Here is a 19122-nt window from a genome sequence, read left to right as displayed (position 1 = left end):
CTAAAAAGGAAACCAATTCTCAACTCCAACTCAATACATTTCCCATGAATCGACTGTTCGATCTGCAGCAATGGGCACGCGCAATGAACAATGCAGCAGCCCTGAAACCCTTCGCGAGGAGTTTATGGTTTCGGCTGGAGCATAGCAGAGCAGAGCAGAGCAGAGCAGAGGAGGGGACAAAAGGAATGAGAGCTAGCTAGCGCACCAAAAGCAGCCACAGAGCAAGGCCGCAAAACCATGATTGGTCGGCCCTCCATGGGGCAGTCCACCCTGTAACCGTCGCTGTTCCCATCAAGACCGCACCCAGCTTCATGCTACCACTACCAGCGTGCCTCCAAAGGGAACGTTTCTCTCGCACGCTCGTCCTAGGCTCGAGCTCCCTAGCACGTAGATAATTCGTTCGAGCCGAATGGGGCGATGCGGAGACAGCATTGGAAAAGGGCGGGGCGCCCCTGCGACTGCGAGAGGGCGTGTGTCAATTGGAGCGATGAGTTGGGTCAGGCCAAGGCAACAGAATGTCTCGCCTCGTTGGTGGGTTTGATGATGATGCCCATGCACGCTCGACCTCCTCGCCCCTTTTCCCCTGTCCTACTCTGTCGTTGATATGTTCTCGCTGCCGCTGCTGCCGCATTGGCACGCCAACCCCTCTCTCTCTCTCTCTCATTCATGGATGCACATTGTCAGGTGAATTCCTCCAGCAGGAAATTGTTCACGACTATTCTTAAACAATTCCTTCCTTCCTTCCTTTCTTCTTGTAGCGCGGTCTAAATTCAGATCAGAATCCGAAGGTTACTCGTTCCGTGTTTCACTTTGCTTTTCTGCGATTTTAGTTGATTGGATGATTTTGGAGCACCGTCACTAGAAACGGGGAAAAAAGAAAAGAAATGGAGTCCATACTTTCCACTCATCGACTGCACCAAAAGCATCAAAAGGGAGGGGGCGGGGCATGCTCCCACCACGCACTGTCCACTGACCAAAGTTAGGATTTTGACATCCAAAGTTAAGATTTTGACACCCTTGGACGCCTAAAGTTGAGATTTTGACACCCAAAGTTAAGATTTTGACACCCCCTCTCAGACTCAGTCTCTTCTTCTCTTGCCAGTCAGTCCGTCCGTCCGTCCGTCCCCTTGACAAAACTCCAACTCCTAGATCTCTCTTTCTCTCCCTCTTCTTTTAAACCCCAATCCTCAGGCTGCTTTTCTTTCATCTCCTTCCAAACGACTATTTCCTTCTTCCTTTTGTCTTTCGCCCTGCCCTCTCACTATATGTGGAAGTGTGGGCCGGGCTGATGGACACCCTGTTTAGATTATTTAGTCCTCAATCCAATTCGCATCGGCAATCTTCCTACGATCTGAGTCGGAATTCGAGCAGCTCTAGATCCTCCGGCGACCCCTCGCTGCACCAGATCAACGGCGGCTACTACTTGGAGCAGCCCGATTATTCGTTCCCTCATCAGGATCCGTACTCGTATCGAGATCAAGAATGCGGCACCAACCACCACGGCCTTTTCATGGATGAAGACTTCTCCTCCTCCTCCTCCTCCAAGCACTTGGGTGGTCACCGTCCGCCGGCCACGCCGACCCTGGTGTTCGACCCCGCCGCCGCAGCTGCTGACCTCAACCTCGACGTCTTCTCCTCGCCCATCTCCTCGTCCTCCGCCTCGGGGTCTGGCGGTGGGGGGAGGTGGGCGTCGCAGCTGCTTCTCGAGTGTGCGCGCGCCGTGGCGGCGCGCGACACCCAGCGAGCGCAGCAGCTGACGTGGATGCTCAACGAGCTGGCGTCGCCCTACGGCGACGCCGAGCAGAAGGTTGCCGCCTACTTCCTGCAGGGTCTCTTCGCTCGGCTGACGGCGTCCGGGCAGCGAACGCTGCGCACCCTCGCTGCCGCCTCCGACCGCAACTGTTCCTTCGACTCCGCCCGCCGGACTGCGCTGCGTTTCCAGGAACTCAGCCCCTGGTCCTCCTTCGGCCACGTGGCTGCCAACGGAGCCATTCTCGAAGCCTTCCTCGAGGGGACGCCGCAGCGGCTGCACATCCTCGACCTCAGCACCACCTTCTGCACTCAGTGGCCGACGCTCCTGGAGGCGCTGGCCACGCGCTCCGCCGACGACACGCCGCACCTCACCATCACCACTGTGGCTGCGGCCTCCTCATCGATGCAACGGGTGATGAAGGAGATAGGTCAGCGGATGGAGAAGTTCGCTCGTCTCATGGGCGTGCCCTTCCGCTTCAACGTCGTCCACCATGCCGGCGACCTATCCTCTCTCGACCTCGACACCCTCGACCTGCGCTGCGACGATTCCGTTTCCTGCCTCGCGGTGAATTGTGTCAACGCCCTCCACGCCATCTCACCGAACGGCGGCCGGAGGGGTGGCTTCCTGGCCGCCATCCGGAGGCTGCGGCCTCAGATCGTGACGGTCGTGGAAGAGGAAGCCGACCTTGCGGGGGTGGACGGTGGCGACGAGCCGGAGGAAGGGGAGGCGTTCATGAAGGTCTTTCAGGAGAGCTTGCGATTCTTCACGGCTTACATGGAGTCGCTGGAGGAGAGCTTCCCACGCACGAGCAACGAGCGGCTGTCACTGGAGCGGACGGCAGGGAGGGCGGTGGTGGATATCGTCTCGTGCGCACCGTCGGAGTCGGCCGAGCGAAGGGAGAAGGCGGCAGTGTGGTCGAGACGGATGCGCACCGCAGGCTTCGCGCCATCGGCCTTCAGCGAGGACGCAGCCGACGACGTGAGGGCGCTGCTGAGGAGGTACCGAGAGGGATGGTCGATGAGATCGTCGACCACGGACGCCGACGACGCCGGCGTGTTCCTCGAATGGAAGGAGCAAGCGGTGGTGTGGGCGAGCGCCTGGAAGCCATGAGCGGATTGCGGCGGCGGGGGAGGGGGGCGATCCAAGGCATTATGGCACGTGCAGGGCAGTCAAAATTCTTCTTCTAATTGCCCCCCTCACGAAACGGCACGTGCCGAAACTACTCCATATGTCGGAAATCTGTAACACAAAAAGGAGGGAAAACACTGCATGCATTGAATTTCCATGCTCTTTAATTTCGATTTCAATCCTACTCGTTCCGGATTACTTCGCGACTAAAACCACGAATTCTACAGTCCGTCGATACAGAGCCGAGCGAGCGAGCGAGACGACGATGCATTGGGGGTTTTAGGGTTTGAGGTTCAGAAACATGGCGGTGGGGATGTTTCAGGGGTTGGCGAAATGATTGTGTCAGATGATTGTTTACGAACGAAGAAAGAAAGTGCATGATGGGTCTCATGGATAAACACAAAGGATGAGAGTCGTCATTTTCTATTGGTTACGGTGCAACAGGAATCCAGCAAAAGATGGTGGTGTTGGTAGTGGTGGACTGGAAGGCCCCATTTTTATTCTTTCCCCCATCCTTTTGCCTTTGCTCAGGGTCAGACGGAGGGAGAGTCATTGGCCTTTTGAGGCCATTGTCTCTCTCTCTCTCTCTCTCTCTCTCTCTCTGTTTATCCCCACAGGCAAAGAAGAAGAAAAGGTGGAGGCGGAGGGGTGAAAGAAAAGCATGAAGCGTTCATGTCATCGTGGGTGGGAGCTTTCTGAGTCATTGCAGACTGGGAGAGATAGTGGGAGCACCTTTTCATGGCCGGGATATGGCCATCCATTCGCTTTCTCTCTTGTGGCCATTCTGCAGCCACCCTTTATTAGGGTTTGTTAGGGTTTGGGAAAAAATTTTTTTGATCACCTTGAGTCTAATTTAACTTCAAATAACAATGACAAAAGGACTTAGAGCACCCACATTTATACTAACGAGCGTGGGAGTGTTATAATATTAATCCAATCAATGTAGATAAGTAATATAACAACTTATATACACATCATCTTTAGGGCTGACAAAGAATTAGATATTTTACATCCTGCTCCTCATCCCTATTATTATATTTATATACATTCTAATTGGATTTTTCAACTTTCATCCTTCGTCTCTATACTATCGGAGGATTATATATTCATCCTTGTACACATACATATCAAAGGATTGAATATCCTTTGTATTAATAATTTTCTTCATTTCATCCAACTAGAATTAACATGGTATAAAAAATATAATTCAACAAAATTAGATTACTCCTAATGTCCAAAAATCATGAAGATCGCTGACTAGGGATGTGACTTCTTTGTTGGCTGGATGTAGATCTTGCTCCACTTTGCAACACAAGAAATGTCAGTATCGAGCCAGGGAAGGGGTTCCCAACATTGACTCTCCAACATTCAAGTCAGTCACCGGAAAGATAGAAGGATATGGAGCAACAGTAAGCACAGGCGTGAATAGTGAATAACGCATACCTCCACCGGTGCATGAACCCCCCCTTTATATAGCGCTCCCGCGGGCGACGTGCACGTCCCTCAAGGCATCAGCACATTCTCAAATTTGTCCTATGAAAGGACATGTTAGGAAAGTGTCTTTGACACCTGATCCGGCCGTAAGAAGGGGGGACCCACTTCCTGAAGGGTCTCAGCCTGAGGACCGATGAAAGGTTGTGCGGTGGATGGCCGAGCCGAGCGGATGGGTAGGTCCGAACGGAGCTATAGATAAGCCCATCCATGGGCTCATGTTTCCGACGCCAAGGCAGGAAGACCGAAGGGCCGAGCGGGAGTCCGCTCGGCAGGGGCCAAGGGCCGAGGGGGTTGTCCGTTCGGCCAAAATAGGGGCGAGGGTATAAAGGGGGTCGAGCGGCCTATGCGCTCGACTTAGGATATGAGATGTCAGCCGAAGCATGTCTAATGATTAGGCCGTACACAAGATCGCACGATCTTGCCGTCACATCATGGAGAGGCTGATACCGTAGCAGTATGGTCTCATGGACGTCTCCCTGACAGATCCATATTTAGACATGGCCCTTCTGACAGACCCATACCTGGGCATGGTCAAAGGCAGGTGGTTGCTTTGATTGGCACGCCCAGGCTTCTTTGAGAGATCTATATAAGGCTTCCATTTCTCCACTGGAGGTATGAAAAATCTTCATTTTGAAGCCACCTTTTTGTTATTCCTCGCCTGACTTGAGCGTCGGAGGGCCGTCGCCGGGATACCCCTCCCGGCTCGGTTTCGTTGCAGGTTCACCGGAGCATTCGAGGATCTAGCAGGAAGCGCCACGTGCCCAGCGTCCACTGATTCCCGGTTCGGACAGGATCAAATTGGCGCCGTCTGTGGGAACGCTCCTGCATCCGATCGGTAACAATGGACGAAGCTGGACGACAAAACACGGTGACGCTTTCGAGGGAAGAGCTCGACGCTCTGGTCGAGAGACGGGCCGGCGTCTATAAATAATCCGAGCGGAAAGCCGACGAGCACCGTCGTTAAAAATCGAGAGCCGCGCCGACCGGCTATAAATATCCGAGCCGACGAGCACCGTCGTTAAAAATCGAGAGACGGGCCGGCGTCTATAAATAATCCGAGCGGAAAGCCGACGAGCACCGTCGTTAAAAATCGAGCGGAAAGCCGACGAGCACCGTCGTTAAAAATCGAGAGACGGGCCGGCGTCTATAAATAATCCGAGCGGAAAGCCGACGAGCACCGTCGTTAAAAATCGAGAGCCGCGCCGACCGGCTATAAATATCCGAGCCGACGAGCACCGTCGTTAAAAATCGAGACGGGCCGGCGTCTATAAATAATCCGAGCGGAAAGCCGACGAGCACCGTCGTTAAAAATCGAGAGCCGCGCCGACCGGCTATAAATATCCGAGCCGACGAGCACCGTCGTTAAAAATCGAGAGCCGCGCCGACCGGCTATAAATATCCGAGCCGACGAGCACCGTCGTTAAAAATCGAGAGCCGCGCCGACCGGCTATAAATATCCGAGCCGACGAGCACCGTCGTTAAAAATCGAGACGGGCCGGCGTCTATAAATATTCCAAGCGGAAAGCCGACGAGCACCGTCGTTAAAAATCGAGAGCCGCGCCGACCGGCTATAAATATCCGAGCCGACGAGCACCGTCGTTAAAAATCGAGAGACGGGTCGGCGTCTATAAATAATCCGAGCGGAAAGCCGACGAGCACCGTCGTTAAAAATCGAGAGCCGCGCCGATCGGCTATAAATATACCAAGCGGAAGAACGGATATCGGAGTAAGAAACTGCGGAAACTATAAATATTAAAGCATTCAGGCCCGAAGGGGGGTTGGTCCTTCGACACTCGGCGTCTGTTGACTCCACGCAAGCAGGATACGTGCAGAGCGAGTAGGTCTGCTCACTCGCACTTTATGCAATGAGCCAAGCCGATCGGACGCGTGAGGGAGAAAGCTTAAAAGCACGACTGGCGAAAATTTTACAAGCATTAATGTTAAGCAAACAGAAGAATATTATGGACAATGAGTAAGAAGACAGGAAAAGGGACATCGTTTCATTAGAAGAAAAATTATGCCGAACGGCACGTACAAAAATTTCACATCCGCCGAGCGGAGGAAGTACAAAAAGTGCTTGAATAACCCACATCACTCCGGATCCTCAAAATTAAAAAAGTTTTCCGGGATGTCGTCGATCATGGCCGCCAGTTCGGGAGGGGGAATACTCAGGTCAGCAGGAAGATGCCCCCCCCTTCTTGAAGTACGCCGTGGTGACCTTGACCGCCTCGAGGAAGGTTGAGGAGACGTTGCCACCAAACTTTTCGCCAAATCGCTCTGAGCGGATGTATTCTTGGCGCGCTACGGCTAGGCGACTCGGCTCTCCCTCCTTGTATTTTTTGAGCAACGCCCGGGAAGCAGTTAAGGAATCTTGGAGGGCCTTCAAGTTTGCTTCAGGCTTTGTGCATTCAGCCGAACGGACCTCCCGTTGGGCGTTCAGCTGGGCCTCCAGATCCTTAGATCGCTGATTTAGCGCATGGACATCTACTTTCATTCTGTCCAGGTCAGCGATCGCCTGCCTCTTCCGGCTACCGGCGCGCTTCACCTCTTTGTCACGCTTCTTCACCAAGTCCTCTAGCCGAGCTACCTCAACAGCCAGGTCGGCAGCCTTCTTTTGTTCGGCCTCAAGAGCTTGTTTCTCCTGCTCGGCCGAGGGACCTTCCGACACTTGGAGTTTTTCCAGAAGGCCCTCCAACTCGGCTAGCCGATGGCTAGTGGCAATTTGTTCAGCCCAGCGCTGTAAGGGAAATAATAATGTCAGGAATCAAACAATAGCATGACACGGGAATGAAGATGGGTTTACCTGAGTGGCCTGCTGCATATTGTTATCGCCGAGCTGCTTGGGCGTCATAAGGGCCACCTGAATCTGGGCGTCCTCGAAGAGCTTGGCGAGCGGACCAGTCAGGGTTATTTCGTGAACGGGGCTCGATGGCCGATCGGCAGACAGCAAATATTCCTCCGATGGGAATCGGAGAGTAGTCTTGATAGTAGGGTGGCCGGACGGCGCTTCTTCAGTCGCGGCCGCCTAATGCGAGGACTCCCCTATGGTGGAAGTTTCGCCCAACCGACGTAAGCGGCGGCGAGGTCGAGGAGGAGAGCCAGAAGACTGTGCGGCAGGCGAAGCCATAGGGGTCCCGATCCGTGACGGCGTGCGGTCGGGCGAAGTTACGCCGATCGGCGCCTGTGGTTCCCCCTCTTGGGCTGAGTGAAGGCGGGGGTCTCTTCGACGTTTCCGCCGAACCTCCAAAGGCGGATCTCCAACCTGGGGAACGCCCAGCTCGGCGGGAGCCGAGGAAACAGGATCGATTTCCGCCTCAACCGCCGCCGAAGCGGATGAGGCAGCTTCTGTTTCAGGAGCGGACTGTGCCCCTCCCTCTCCTGCACCTGCCGGGCGGCTAGGGATTAAACCCCGCTCGGCGAGCTCCTTTTTGGTGGCCGCTTCAATTTCTACAGACTTCAATTTCAAGTGAGCGGTAGCCTTGGATCGCCACATGACGTCAGCTGCAGTGAAAGAAATTAAAATCAGTTAGACAAAAAAGACTAAGAGAGTGAAGAGTCCTTACTCATGCGGAAGGGGAGATTCGCCCGAACGGGAGATAATCCGAAAATATATAGCACCCCCTTCAAGAGCAACTGGTCGATCTTGTATCGCTGGCCGGACAACCAGTTCGCCGCATGAAGATAGGCTGGATTACTTCTGAACTTGCCAAGCTCCGGCTGGATCGGCACGGAGGTCTGCCATTGGGTGCGGAAGGCTGGCCGATCGGGAAGTCGGATGAAGAAGAAAAACTCCTTCCAGTGTTTGTTGGAGGTCGGCATGTTATCAAAAAATTTAAAGCCTATTCTACTTTGGAAGATAAAAGTGCCCGGCTCGGATTGTTTGGGGTAGAAGAAGAAATGGAATATCTTAGGGTCAAGAGGAATACTGTGCAACCTAAAGAGGACGACCATCCCGCTCAGCAACCTAAAGGAATTCGGCACAAGCTGGCCGAGCGGGATGCGGAAGTAGTTACAAACCTCCAGAATAAATGGATGGGTAGGAAATCTAAGGCCGCCCTGGAATTGGTCTAAAAAGAAACAAATGGAGCCGATCGGCGGGTCATGTGGACGGTCGGACGGGCCGGCTATAATTATTTCGTGGTCATCAGGAAGCCCGTATGTCCGAACAAGGCGCTGGGCATGCTCCTCATCGAATCGGCTCTCCATGGTCAGGTACCAGGGGCCCGAAATGTTAACAGCGGGTTCGGAGGAACTCGCCATCTCAGAAAAAAATCAAAGGAAGGGAAACGAAAGGAGCGAAATGCGCAGGGAAAACCTATTAAGTGAAGGCAGAGGACTCACTGGGAAGGAAACGGGTGGAAAGAATCACCGATGAGGTGATCGCCGCCTAAAAACCAGACACTAGATCGCCGGAGGCCGCAGCAACAGAACGAAGCAGAAGGCAACGCGCGAGCGAATATACGGCCAAAAAAGGGACGGAGGCTTTATACGGCCGAGGCCGGTCAGCCTCCGCCGTCCGATCCAGGTCACGAGAAACAAGGACGCCATCGGGCCGTCCATTTCAAACGGGTGCGTCCCATCGTAAGTGACGCCGCCGCCACACAAGGGTCGACACGTGGCGCCCTGTCACCGAGTGCAATTAATGCGCCCATACCGCGCATGCTCCGACTTAATGGAGAGGATTTGCATAATTTTCGAGGAGATCTAGACAAGCAAATGTCAACATTAAGCGACAAGACAACCAAAATAAAGAGCCGAGCGGCTGAATTTGGCAGAAGGGCCGGACGGCCCCAGTGATATTATAAGCTACGGAAAAGCGGCGACCGCCCGCTCGGACACATATAGTCCAGTCAGTCGGACTCACTGCCTCCTTCGACTAGACTTGAAGGGAAGGCAAGTGATCCGGCCGTAAGAAGGGGGGACCCACTTCCTGAAGGGTCTCAGCCTGAGGACCGATGAAAGGCTGTGCGGTGGATGGCCGAGCCGAGCGGATGGGTAGGTCCGAACGGAGCTATAGATAAGCCCATCCATGGGCTCATGTTTCCGACGCCAAGGCAGGAAGACCGAAGGGCCGAGCGGGAGTCCGCTCGGCAGGGGCCAAGGGCCGAGGGGGTTGTCCGTTCGGCCAAAATAGGGGCGAGGGTATAAAGGGGGTCGAGCGGCCTATGCGCTCGACTTAGGATATGAGATGTCAGCCGAAGCATGTCTAATGATTAGGCCGTACACAAGATCGCACGATCTTGCCGTCACATCATGGAGAGGCTGATACCGTAGCAGTATGGTCTCATGGACGTCTCCCTGACAGATCCATATTTAGACATGGCCCTTCTGACAGACCCATACCTGGGCATGGTCAAAGGCAGGTGGTTGCTTTGATTGGCACGCCCAGGCTTCTTTGAGAGATCTATATAAGGCTTCCATTTCTCCACTGGAGGTATGAAAAATCTTCATTTTGAAGCCACCTTTTTGTTATTCCTCGCCTGACTTGAGCGTCGGAGGGCCGTCGCCGGGATACCCCTCCCGGCTCGGTTTCGTTGCAGGTTCACCGGAGCATTCGAGGATCTAGCAGGAAGCGCCAAGTGCCCAGCGTCCACTGATTCCCGGTTCGGACAGGATCAACACCATACCTTGACAGAGCATGCAAATCCCTGACAAGATAGTAGGAAAGTATCTCTGCCACCATACCAAAGACGCTAACAATGAGGCACAGTCAACAGCCAGATTGTACGATGGAAGCTTCTACTGTCTTGTCAGGGATTTACATCCTCTGTTAATGTATAGTGTCAGAGACACTTTCATGACAGATCCTTTCATAAGACAAATTAGAGAATGTTGTCATGTCTCGAGAGGCGTGCACATCGCCCGCATGGGCGCTATATAGAGGGGGGTCCATGCACCGGTGGAGGTACGCGTTATTCACTATTTACGTCTATGCTTGCTGTTGCTCCACTTCCTTCCATCTTTCCATGTCTAACTTGAGCGTAGAAGGGTCAACACCAGGGACCCCTTCCCTGGCTCGGTACTAACATTTCTTGTGTTGCAAAGTGGAGCTAGGTCTACATCCAATCAATAAATAAGCCACATCCCCAGCCAGCCATCTCCACGATTTTCGGACAGGATTATGTTGGCATCGTCCGTGGAAACATAGCCTGCATCCGATACGTGAAGATGGAGGATGCTAAATGACTCACCACAATGACTTTAACAAAGGAGGAACTGGATATGTTGATACAAACCCGAGTAGCAAAAATGGTGGAGCAATAACAACAACAGGCACTGTCCGAGCACTAGGTACATGAGCCCGCGACATCAGCAGCGAGCCATCAGGCCGGATATATAGAACGAGCTAAGCATGTATCCATTTGGGGGAAGAATAAGAAGTCGACTGGCACATACGAGGAGGCGCCTAACGCACGGATCCCCTTCCATCGGGCACTGTTCCATACTCCATCAAAGGAGTAGTGTCGAGCGGACAAGGAACGAGGATCCTCCTCGGACGACGCACCTATTTGGGACTCGCGGAAAGGGAAAGCACCAAGGAATGATGATTCGGCTGAGCGAATCAACCAACAGTTCTCTTAGGGGATCTTGGACACTACACCCCACTAGCAATCGGGGAGTACAATGGAACGACAAATCCGGATGACCACCTAGCCAAGTTTGATAACGCGGTCACACTCCATCAATACATTGACAGAGTGAAGTGTCAGGTCTTCTGTTGGTGCAACCTTAGGTCAAGGTTGACCTGGTTGACCTGACTCGAGTTGACCTGACTCGAGTTGTGTTTTGATGTTTGACGATGTTTGACGAGAAGAGAGTTGTATTCTTGATGTTTGACAAGAATAGGTGTTTGGGAGATTGTAGGTGCAACCTTAGGTCAAGGTTGACCTGATTCGGGAAAAGTCCAAGCAGGTAGCTTGGCACGCGGAAAGTCCAAGTATGGAGACTTGGCACGGGGAAAGTCCAAACAGGGAGTTTGGCATGGGGAAAAGTCCTGGTGAGTGAAGCCAGGCAGTGGGAAAAGTCCCGGTGAGTGAAGCCAGGCAATGGGAAAGTCCTGGTGAGTGAAGCCAGGCAGTTGGAAAGTCCTGGTGAGTGAAGCCAGGTGAAAACCCTAGTAAGTGAAGCTAGGTGAAAGTCCTGGTGAGTGAAGCCGAGCAAGGGAAAATCCAGATGGATCAAGGGTGATCGGACATCTGATGTTGAGAGGGTCAAGTAGGTCAAGGGAGTGACCGGATACTTGACACGAAGAGAAAAGTCCAAGTGGGTCAAAGGGATTGACCGGACACTTGGTGGTGAGTCTTAGCAGGTCAAGGGAGTGACCAGATGCTAAGCATGAGATACCAATAGGTCAAGGTTGACCGGATATTGGTTTGGAAGGTGTGGAACTTGGTTTGGGCAAAAACCAAGCTCTGGATTGGTCTGCAGACCGATCCACGATCTGGTGACCAATCAGATAACAAACAGAAGGCGATCATGGTTCTGTGGGCTTACTGATCGGTCTGGGGACCGATCAGCATGGAGCCTGATCGGTCCCCGGGACCGATCAGGGACGCTACCACCTGAGGTGGGATCGGTCCAGGGACCGATCAGATTCCACACAGAGAGTTGGGCAACTCTCTGTGACTGGGACCGATCAGCACATGGCCTGATCGGTCCCCACGACCGATCAGGCAAGGCCCAGACCGATCAGGGTGAAGCCTGATCGGTCTGGATCTAGCCGTTGTGAGTAACAACGGTTAGGTTCTGCGTCTTCTGTCTTCGTTGCAGGTTCTTCGCAGGCACAGGTAATATAAAGAGGTCGAGGGCTACAGGGTTGACTGTGACTCTTCTTCCTCTCCTTCTCAGTAAGCTTCGTGTGAGCTTCCAGTCGACGGTCAGCTGCTGCTGTTGTCCGAGAAGTTGTTGCTTCACAGGCAGTCGACGAGAAGGCGAGTTAGTGTTTGTACATTGTTCTTGTCTTTCTATTTGTATTTCTTGTACTCCTTCTTGTTGTTGCAAGTTATTGTTGCGAGGTTTCTCCACCCACAAGGAGTATATATTAGCCGGTTCTCCGGGGACTCATCCATCGACGGATTGATAGGCTTCGTCCACCTTACGGACACGCCGAGGAGTAGGAGCTCTAATCTCCGAACCTCGTTACATCGCTGCGTCTAAGGTTTGATCATCTTCGTTTCGTTTCTATTTAGTTATTTCCGCTGCGCTAACCCTAATCGTAGGAAGAAACGCGAAGATTTGGGGTCGGCTATTCACACCCCCATCTCTAGCCGTGATCATCGGTCCTAACATCTTCTTCACCACCCTTTCCAGATCAGCGCAACGCTGGTTCAGACAATTGTCGATCGACTCAATTCATAGCTTTAAAGACTTCCAAGCAGCATTCTTGCACCACTTTGCCAGCAACCACCGCTACCAAAAGACGAGCGTTAATCTATTCGCATTGAAGCATGGACCCAAAGAGGCATTGAGGGCCTACATTAAATGATTCCATCAGGTGACCATGGATATTCCATCGGTCTCCTCGGAGATATTGGTGAATACCTTCATCCAAGGGCTCACCGAAGGGGAATTATTCCGCTCCCTCATTCGGAAGCCGCTGAAAGACTTCGACCACCTGCTCAGGAGGGTCACGGAATACATAAACGTGGAAGAAGCCCAAGCGGTGAGAAGAAAGGAAGCGCCTGTCGAACCCACAGCAGCGCTTGAGCGGTGATCACCGAGTAGCTAGCAACGACCCAAGGGGCCCCGATCGGGAGGAGCACAGCAACACCAGGAGCCAAAGAACACATGTTGTGGCAACAGGTCGCTTGAAAGCTACAAAAGGCAAGTCATAGATGCCATTATTTTGCCCCTTCCATCAGTCGACGATGACACAACACGCGCGACTACTATGAACTGACGTCGATTTCAAGCCGACCAGCTCCTCCAAGTTACCTTCGTTGCTCACCAACTCTCGAGCGACGACCTTAACGCCGGTCGGACTGGCGTAGAGAAGAAGACAGATTGGCGGACAAACAGCGCCATCGTCAGCCCCAAAGAAGAAATAACACAAGTCTCGTCCATGCTTCTGCTAAGCGGACTAGGCCCTTAACTCAGGAGGAGGAAAGCCGAAACAACGCAACTTGAGGTAAAATTGGAATGATCGTTGGTAGGCAGACCGATGGTGATTCTAACCGGGTGAGAAAGTCGCACGCTCGGTGGCTGGAGATACTGTTGGCGGAATTTTCCTATGTCAAGGTTAACCAGGTTGACTAAGCTTGAATTGGCTCAAGCTTGAGTCGTAATGAGTGAGTTTTGATGTTTGACAATATATAAAGATTGTCTTCACAATATATGGAGATAGCAGGAGTAATCGTTCGTTTGGGGAGATTGGTTAAGGTTGATTAGTTTAATGTGAAAAAGAGTCAAGTAGGTCAATGTTGACAAGATACTTAACTGAAAAGTCCAATGAGAAGGTTGGTAGAAGATGAAAATCCAAGTGGGTCAGTATTTTACCGGACACTTGGTGGGAAGTCTTAGTGAGTGAAGTCAGGCAGAAGGCGAAAGTCCTAGTGAGTGAAGCTAGGTAAAAGGAAAATCCTAGTGAGTGAAGCTAGGCAGATGGGAAATCCTGGTGAGTGACGCCAAGTGAAAGACCTAGTGAGTGAAACTAGGTAGATAAAAAATCCTGGTGAGTGAAGCTAGGTGAAAGACCTAATGAGTGAAACTGGGCAGATGGAAAATCCTGGTGAGTGAATGTAGGTGAAAGACCTAGTGAGTGAAGCTAGGCAGATGGAAAATCTTGGTGAGTGAAGCCAGGTGAAAGCCCTAGTGAGTGAAGCTAGGTAGACGGAAATCCTGATGAATGAATCCAGGTGAAAGTCCTAGTGAGTGAAGCTAGGCAGTAAGGAAGTCTTGGTGAGTGAAGCTAGGCACATGGAAATCCATATGGATCCAGGGTGACTAGACACCTGGTGTTTGAAAGTCCAAGTAGGTTATGATTGACTGCACACTTGGCAAGAGGAGAAAAGTCTAAGTGAGTCAAAGAATTGATCGGACACTTGGTGACGAAGTCCCAGCAGGTCAAGGTTGACTAGATGCTAAGCATGTGCGAGTCCCAACAGGTCACAGTTGACCAGATGTTGGGTATGAGAACCCTAGACTTGAGTTAGTCAAGTTAAGGTGGGGCAATTGATCAGCCGGTCGATTGAACCAGAACTCAATCGATCAACCGATCGATTGGAGGTCATTCGCTCAAGAGAGCAGTGTGCTCCCCAATCGATCATCCAATTGATTGGGTCGCTCCAATTGATCGGTCGATCGATTAGGGCATGATTTCTCACAATGATGTGAGGAAAAGTCGGAATAGATTGGTCAATCGATTCCGGGGTTTTCTACGAAAGCACAGAAAGCTTTTGGATAGATCAACTGATCAATCCAGCTACATCTAATCGATTGGTCGATCGATTGGGATATGACCATTACGTAGGAAGCAAGATTTGGATAGCTGGGATTGCACTGATCTAACATGGCAATAGATTGGGAGTAGGCCAAATCGATTGAGAGCCCTAGGAGCGCGGAATATAAAGTCGCTGGCGATCTTTCTTCTCTGTAGACTTCTCCCGATTTTCTTAACCGAGCTCACATCTCTTCATGCCATTTCTTGGAGGCTCTTGGGGACAAGTGCTGCTGCACTTCCAGGGTTCAAGAGGCAATCTACATCAACAAGATCAAGAAAAAAGAAAGTTTTATTTGTATTCTTGTGTATTTTCTTCTTGCGTGTGTTGTATCTTATTGTGAGAGTCTTCTACAAGGTTTCTCCACCTTTGGTTGTATCTGAGGAGTTTCTTTGTTAGTGGAGAGTGCTCGTGTGTGTGGATCCTTGGATTAGTCACCTCTTTTTGAGGTGGATACCAAGTAAATTTACTTATTGGCATTGGAGAGCTTGGCTTCGAGTTTATTCCACTGCACATCATCATCTATGAAGTAAGTGAACAATCATAACGAGCTATTCATCCCCCCTTCAGATCCGAAGTGTCCCAACAAGTGGTATCAGAGCAAGCCGCTCTTCACCGGACTCATCGTCGGAAGGAAAATAAGATAGAGTAAAAAGAAGTTGAAGCCAAATTTCAACAAGTCAAAGGCTTCATCAAGAGGAGCTCAACTTCAAAATGGAATTCCGAGATGGACTCGGATTTGACACAAGGGTGCCTCCATCATTCACATCAACGAGCTTCGATTCTTGGAAATCACGAATCGAAAACTTCTTCATGATGGAGATAGAGCAATGGTTTACTCTAATGGAAGGATTTCAAGCTCCAACAAATGATAAGGGAAAGAGCATTCAAAGGAGCAAATGGGGTCAGAAGCAAGTTCAAAGATGTGAGGCCAATGATAAAGTGACCAAGTTATTGGTCAATTTATTGCCTAGCGATGTCTTGAGCAAGATAGGGGAATACAAAGATGCCAAGGTGCTTTGGAGTAAGTTGACGAAGATCCATGAAAAACCCTCCACTACACCAAGTCAAGAAAAATCCAAAGAGGACAACTCATTGGATCATCAAGAAGAGGACTCCGAGGTTGAGAGGTGCTCAACATTGGAAGAAGAAGAAGTCCAAGAAATTTCATCCTTAAAGGAGTGCAACCAAAAAGATAAAGAGGGAGCATACTCTTTGTTTCATATGCAAGAGGATGAAGATGAAGAAGCCTCCACCTCTAGGATTGAGGGGAGCGTCATTCATTGACATCGGAGTAAGAAGGAGCTTCTACTTCTAGGTCAAATGGAGGATCAAGTATAACCCCTACAAGCAAAGGTATAACAATTTCAAGTTGGAATAATAAAGATCATATTACTTGCTTTGAGTCTAGGGAGAAAGGGCACTATAAGAGTAAGTGTCCCAAATTAGTCAAGAAGAAGGGTCAAGTGGCACCAAAGGGAAAGGAGAAACCCAAGGAAGTTGGTCCCATGGAACGAAAAGGCAAGGAGCACATTATGTGCTTCTCTTGTAATCAAAATAGACATTACCGGAGCTAATTTCCAAAGGGAAATAAACCGACCAAACTCAAAGGAGAAAGCTTAAGTCAAAGGGGAGCTTCTAAGGGGAAACCCAAGATATCATTTATTGAAACAATTCCTCTGAGTAATGATAAAAAACATGCTAGAAATAATTTATATCATTTCAGTGCTATCTATCATGAGAATAGAAAGCATGATAGGATTAAGGAGAAATATGTAGCATATCATGCTAAGACAATTCAACCTAAGGTTAGAAAGGTAGATAACAACTTAAGCAATAACTCTAAGGATTTTAGATACATGCCTAAGAAAAAGAAAATCAAGGTTTTAATGGAAAATCTAAGGTTGAGGAATTATGGAAAGACAATTAAATATTGAGATCAATACTTGATAAATTAGAGAGGACTCTTAGGAAAATCACAAATGAAAAATATGGTTCCAAGCACAAAAACCTAGGTTTAGGAACGCAAGAGTCATCCTATGACCATATAGGTTTGGGATACAAATCTAAGGCTAAGAAGGATATGACCTCGTGTCATAGGGTTCCATATAGTTATGGAACTAATCCTCGGTCTAGGGGTCAAGTCAAAGATACAAGAGAAGTTATCCCTAGAAGTATTTTTGAAAATACCAATGTGACTAAGGCTTCAAAGAAGCCTAAGAAAGTCACCAAGGAGATCACAAGGAAAGTTATCTCTATAGTTGATCTAGAGGAGTCTAGCATGACCAAGGCTTTTAAGAAGCCTAGGAAGGTCATGAGGAAAGTAACTAGGGAAGTTATCCCTAGTGAATACCTAAAACACCCAAGGAGCACCAATCGGTTTTAGGTTCCTGTGAGTATATTCTCTACACCCTAGATGGGTCTAGAGAGTGTCAACTCTAATTGAAAGGGTACTTAACCCAACCTTGGTGAAGTTGACACTTGGAGCATATTTTCAAAGTAGTTGTGCTCTTTTAAAATGAGAAGGATTAAAGTATTTACTCTTTAAAAGAGTACATTGTGGCAAATTTTGAGAAATTAGACTTAATTTAAATTGGAACAAATAGGAAAGAATCAAAGAAATGCCCAGTTGAGATTTTTGCATTTTCTTAGGAGAGAAAGGAGCAATCTAGGACTTATTTTTAATTTAGCAAATAATTATGGATACTTAGATAGAGAATTGAGGTATATATATTTATACTAAATTTTCATAATTGTTTGCCCATCATATGTCATGACATCATATTTTGCATTCATTTTATTATGAAAAACATAACAAAATATCATGTCATGTCATACATACATCATGTAGTTATAGTATATTTTTCTTTCGAAAATTATTCATTTTGATGTATGTCATAAGTCATCATGTATTATTTTAAATTCCTTGTAATTAAGGACAATGACATTTACCAACAAGTGTGGTAAGGGAACTTATCAACAAGTGACATACAAGGTGGATGATCATAATCTTCAAAATGCCTAGATATGCATGATTCCTTAGTTTAGGGTAAAACCAAAGTCTATATCTCACAAAGACTATAAGATGACTTGTATATATTTGAGTACACATTAGATACAAGTGAGATGTTAGGAATATGAACTAGACTCAAGATGTTAATTTAGTATATTTATTTAAGTTTTAGTTTCATCAAAACACATAGTTATGTGCTATCCAATAATTGTGAAAACTAATGTACAAGTCATGTGCATTTAGCCCAAAGAATATGGTTGGAAATTAGTTCTGAAAATTATTTCAAAATATTTTTGAAAAAATCTTGGTATAGACTATCTTTTGATAGTAATCATCATTGAAAAGTTTGATACAAACTAGAGAAAATCACTGAAGTTTTCAAGAGTTTCCAATTTTGTGCCAATTTTTTAAAATATAAATTATTTTCTTAGAAAACTATTTATCTTTGATAGTATATGCCTTAAATAATATCTACAAGAGTTTTCATGATTTTTAGAATTTTGTAGAATTATTGGGGCATTTCTGAATTTTAGTTGAAATTTGATTTCAGGAAATCAGAAACCCAATTGTTCAGCCTACTGATTGGGAGAGTTCAATCGATCAACCGATCAATTGAACTGAGTTTTTTCATGAGTAGAAGCTCACAGAATCGATCAGTCGATCGATTCAATGGCATTTTCCACCAACACAAGCTTGCGAAATCAATCAGTGGATCAATTGATTGGCTTCAATCAATTAGAAAGGCTGATTTTGATTATAAATGTCTAATTTCAACCCATTAAGCTATTTTTAGTCACATTAACCATTCTTAAGCCTATGAAATTCATTTTTGAGCATTTAAGGATAGTGTTCTTGATGAAACAAGAGCGGATTGATTAAAGAAAACTAAATTGAAGTTTAGGATGAGGTTTAGTTTCATTATTAGATTTTTGACCTCAATGTTGGTGCAACCTTAGGTCAAGGTTGACTTGGTTGACCTAACTCGAGTTGGTCAAGGGTGACCTGACTCGAGTTGTATTTTGATGTTTGACAATGTTTGACGAGAGTAGAAAAGTTGTATTCTGATGTGTTGACAAGAATACAAACTTGGGAGATTGTTGGTGCAACCGTAGGTCAAGGTTGATCTGGTTGACCTGAAAAGTCCAAGCAGGGAGCTTGGCACCGGAAAAGTCCAAGTATGGAGACTTGGCACTGGAAAAGTCCAAGCAGGGAGCTTGGCACGCAAGTATGGAGACTTGGCACGGGAAAAGTCCAAGTATGGAGACTTGGCACTGGAAAAGTCCAAGCAGGGAGCCTGG

At 48.8% G+C, this 19122-nt stretch overlaps 1 protein-coding gene across 1 annotated transcript; it reads left to right on the top strand.

The window, feature by feature from the left end:
- The first annotated feature begins 912 nt into the window (after nt 1-912).
- LOC122025230 (protein SHORT-ROOT 1-like) lies at nt 913-3048 on the top strand. The gene has a single exon (XM_042583998.1). The coding sequence runs from the start codon at nt 1289-1291 to the stop codon at nt 2861-2863; it is 1575 nt and encodes a 524-aa protein (XP_042439932.1). The 5' UTR covers nt 913-1288; the 3' UTR covers nt 2864-3048.
- Nucleotides 3049-19122: the final 16074 nt, after the last annotated feature.

This window comes from Zingiber officinale, chromosome 9B (genome assembly GCF_018446385.1).
Source record: "Zingiber officinale cultivar Zhangliang chromosome 9B, Zo_v1.1, whole genome shotgun sequence".
Classification (NCBI taxonomy): Eukaryota; Viridiplantae; Streptophyta; class Magnoliopsida; order Zingiberales; family Zingiberaceae; genus Zingiber; species Zingiber officinale.
This window is presented reverse-complemented; position numbering and strand designations above follow the sequence as displayed.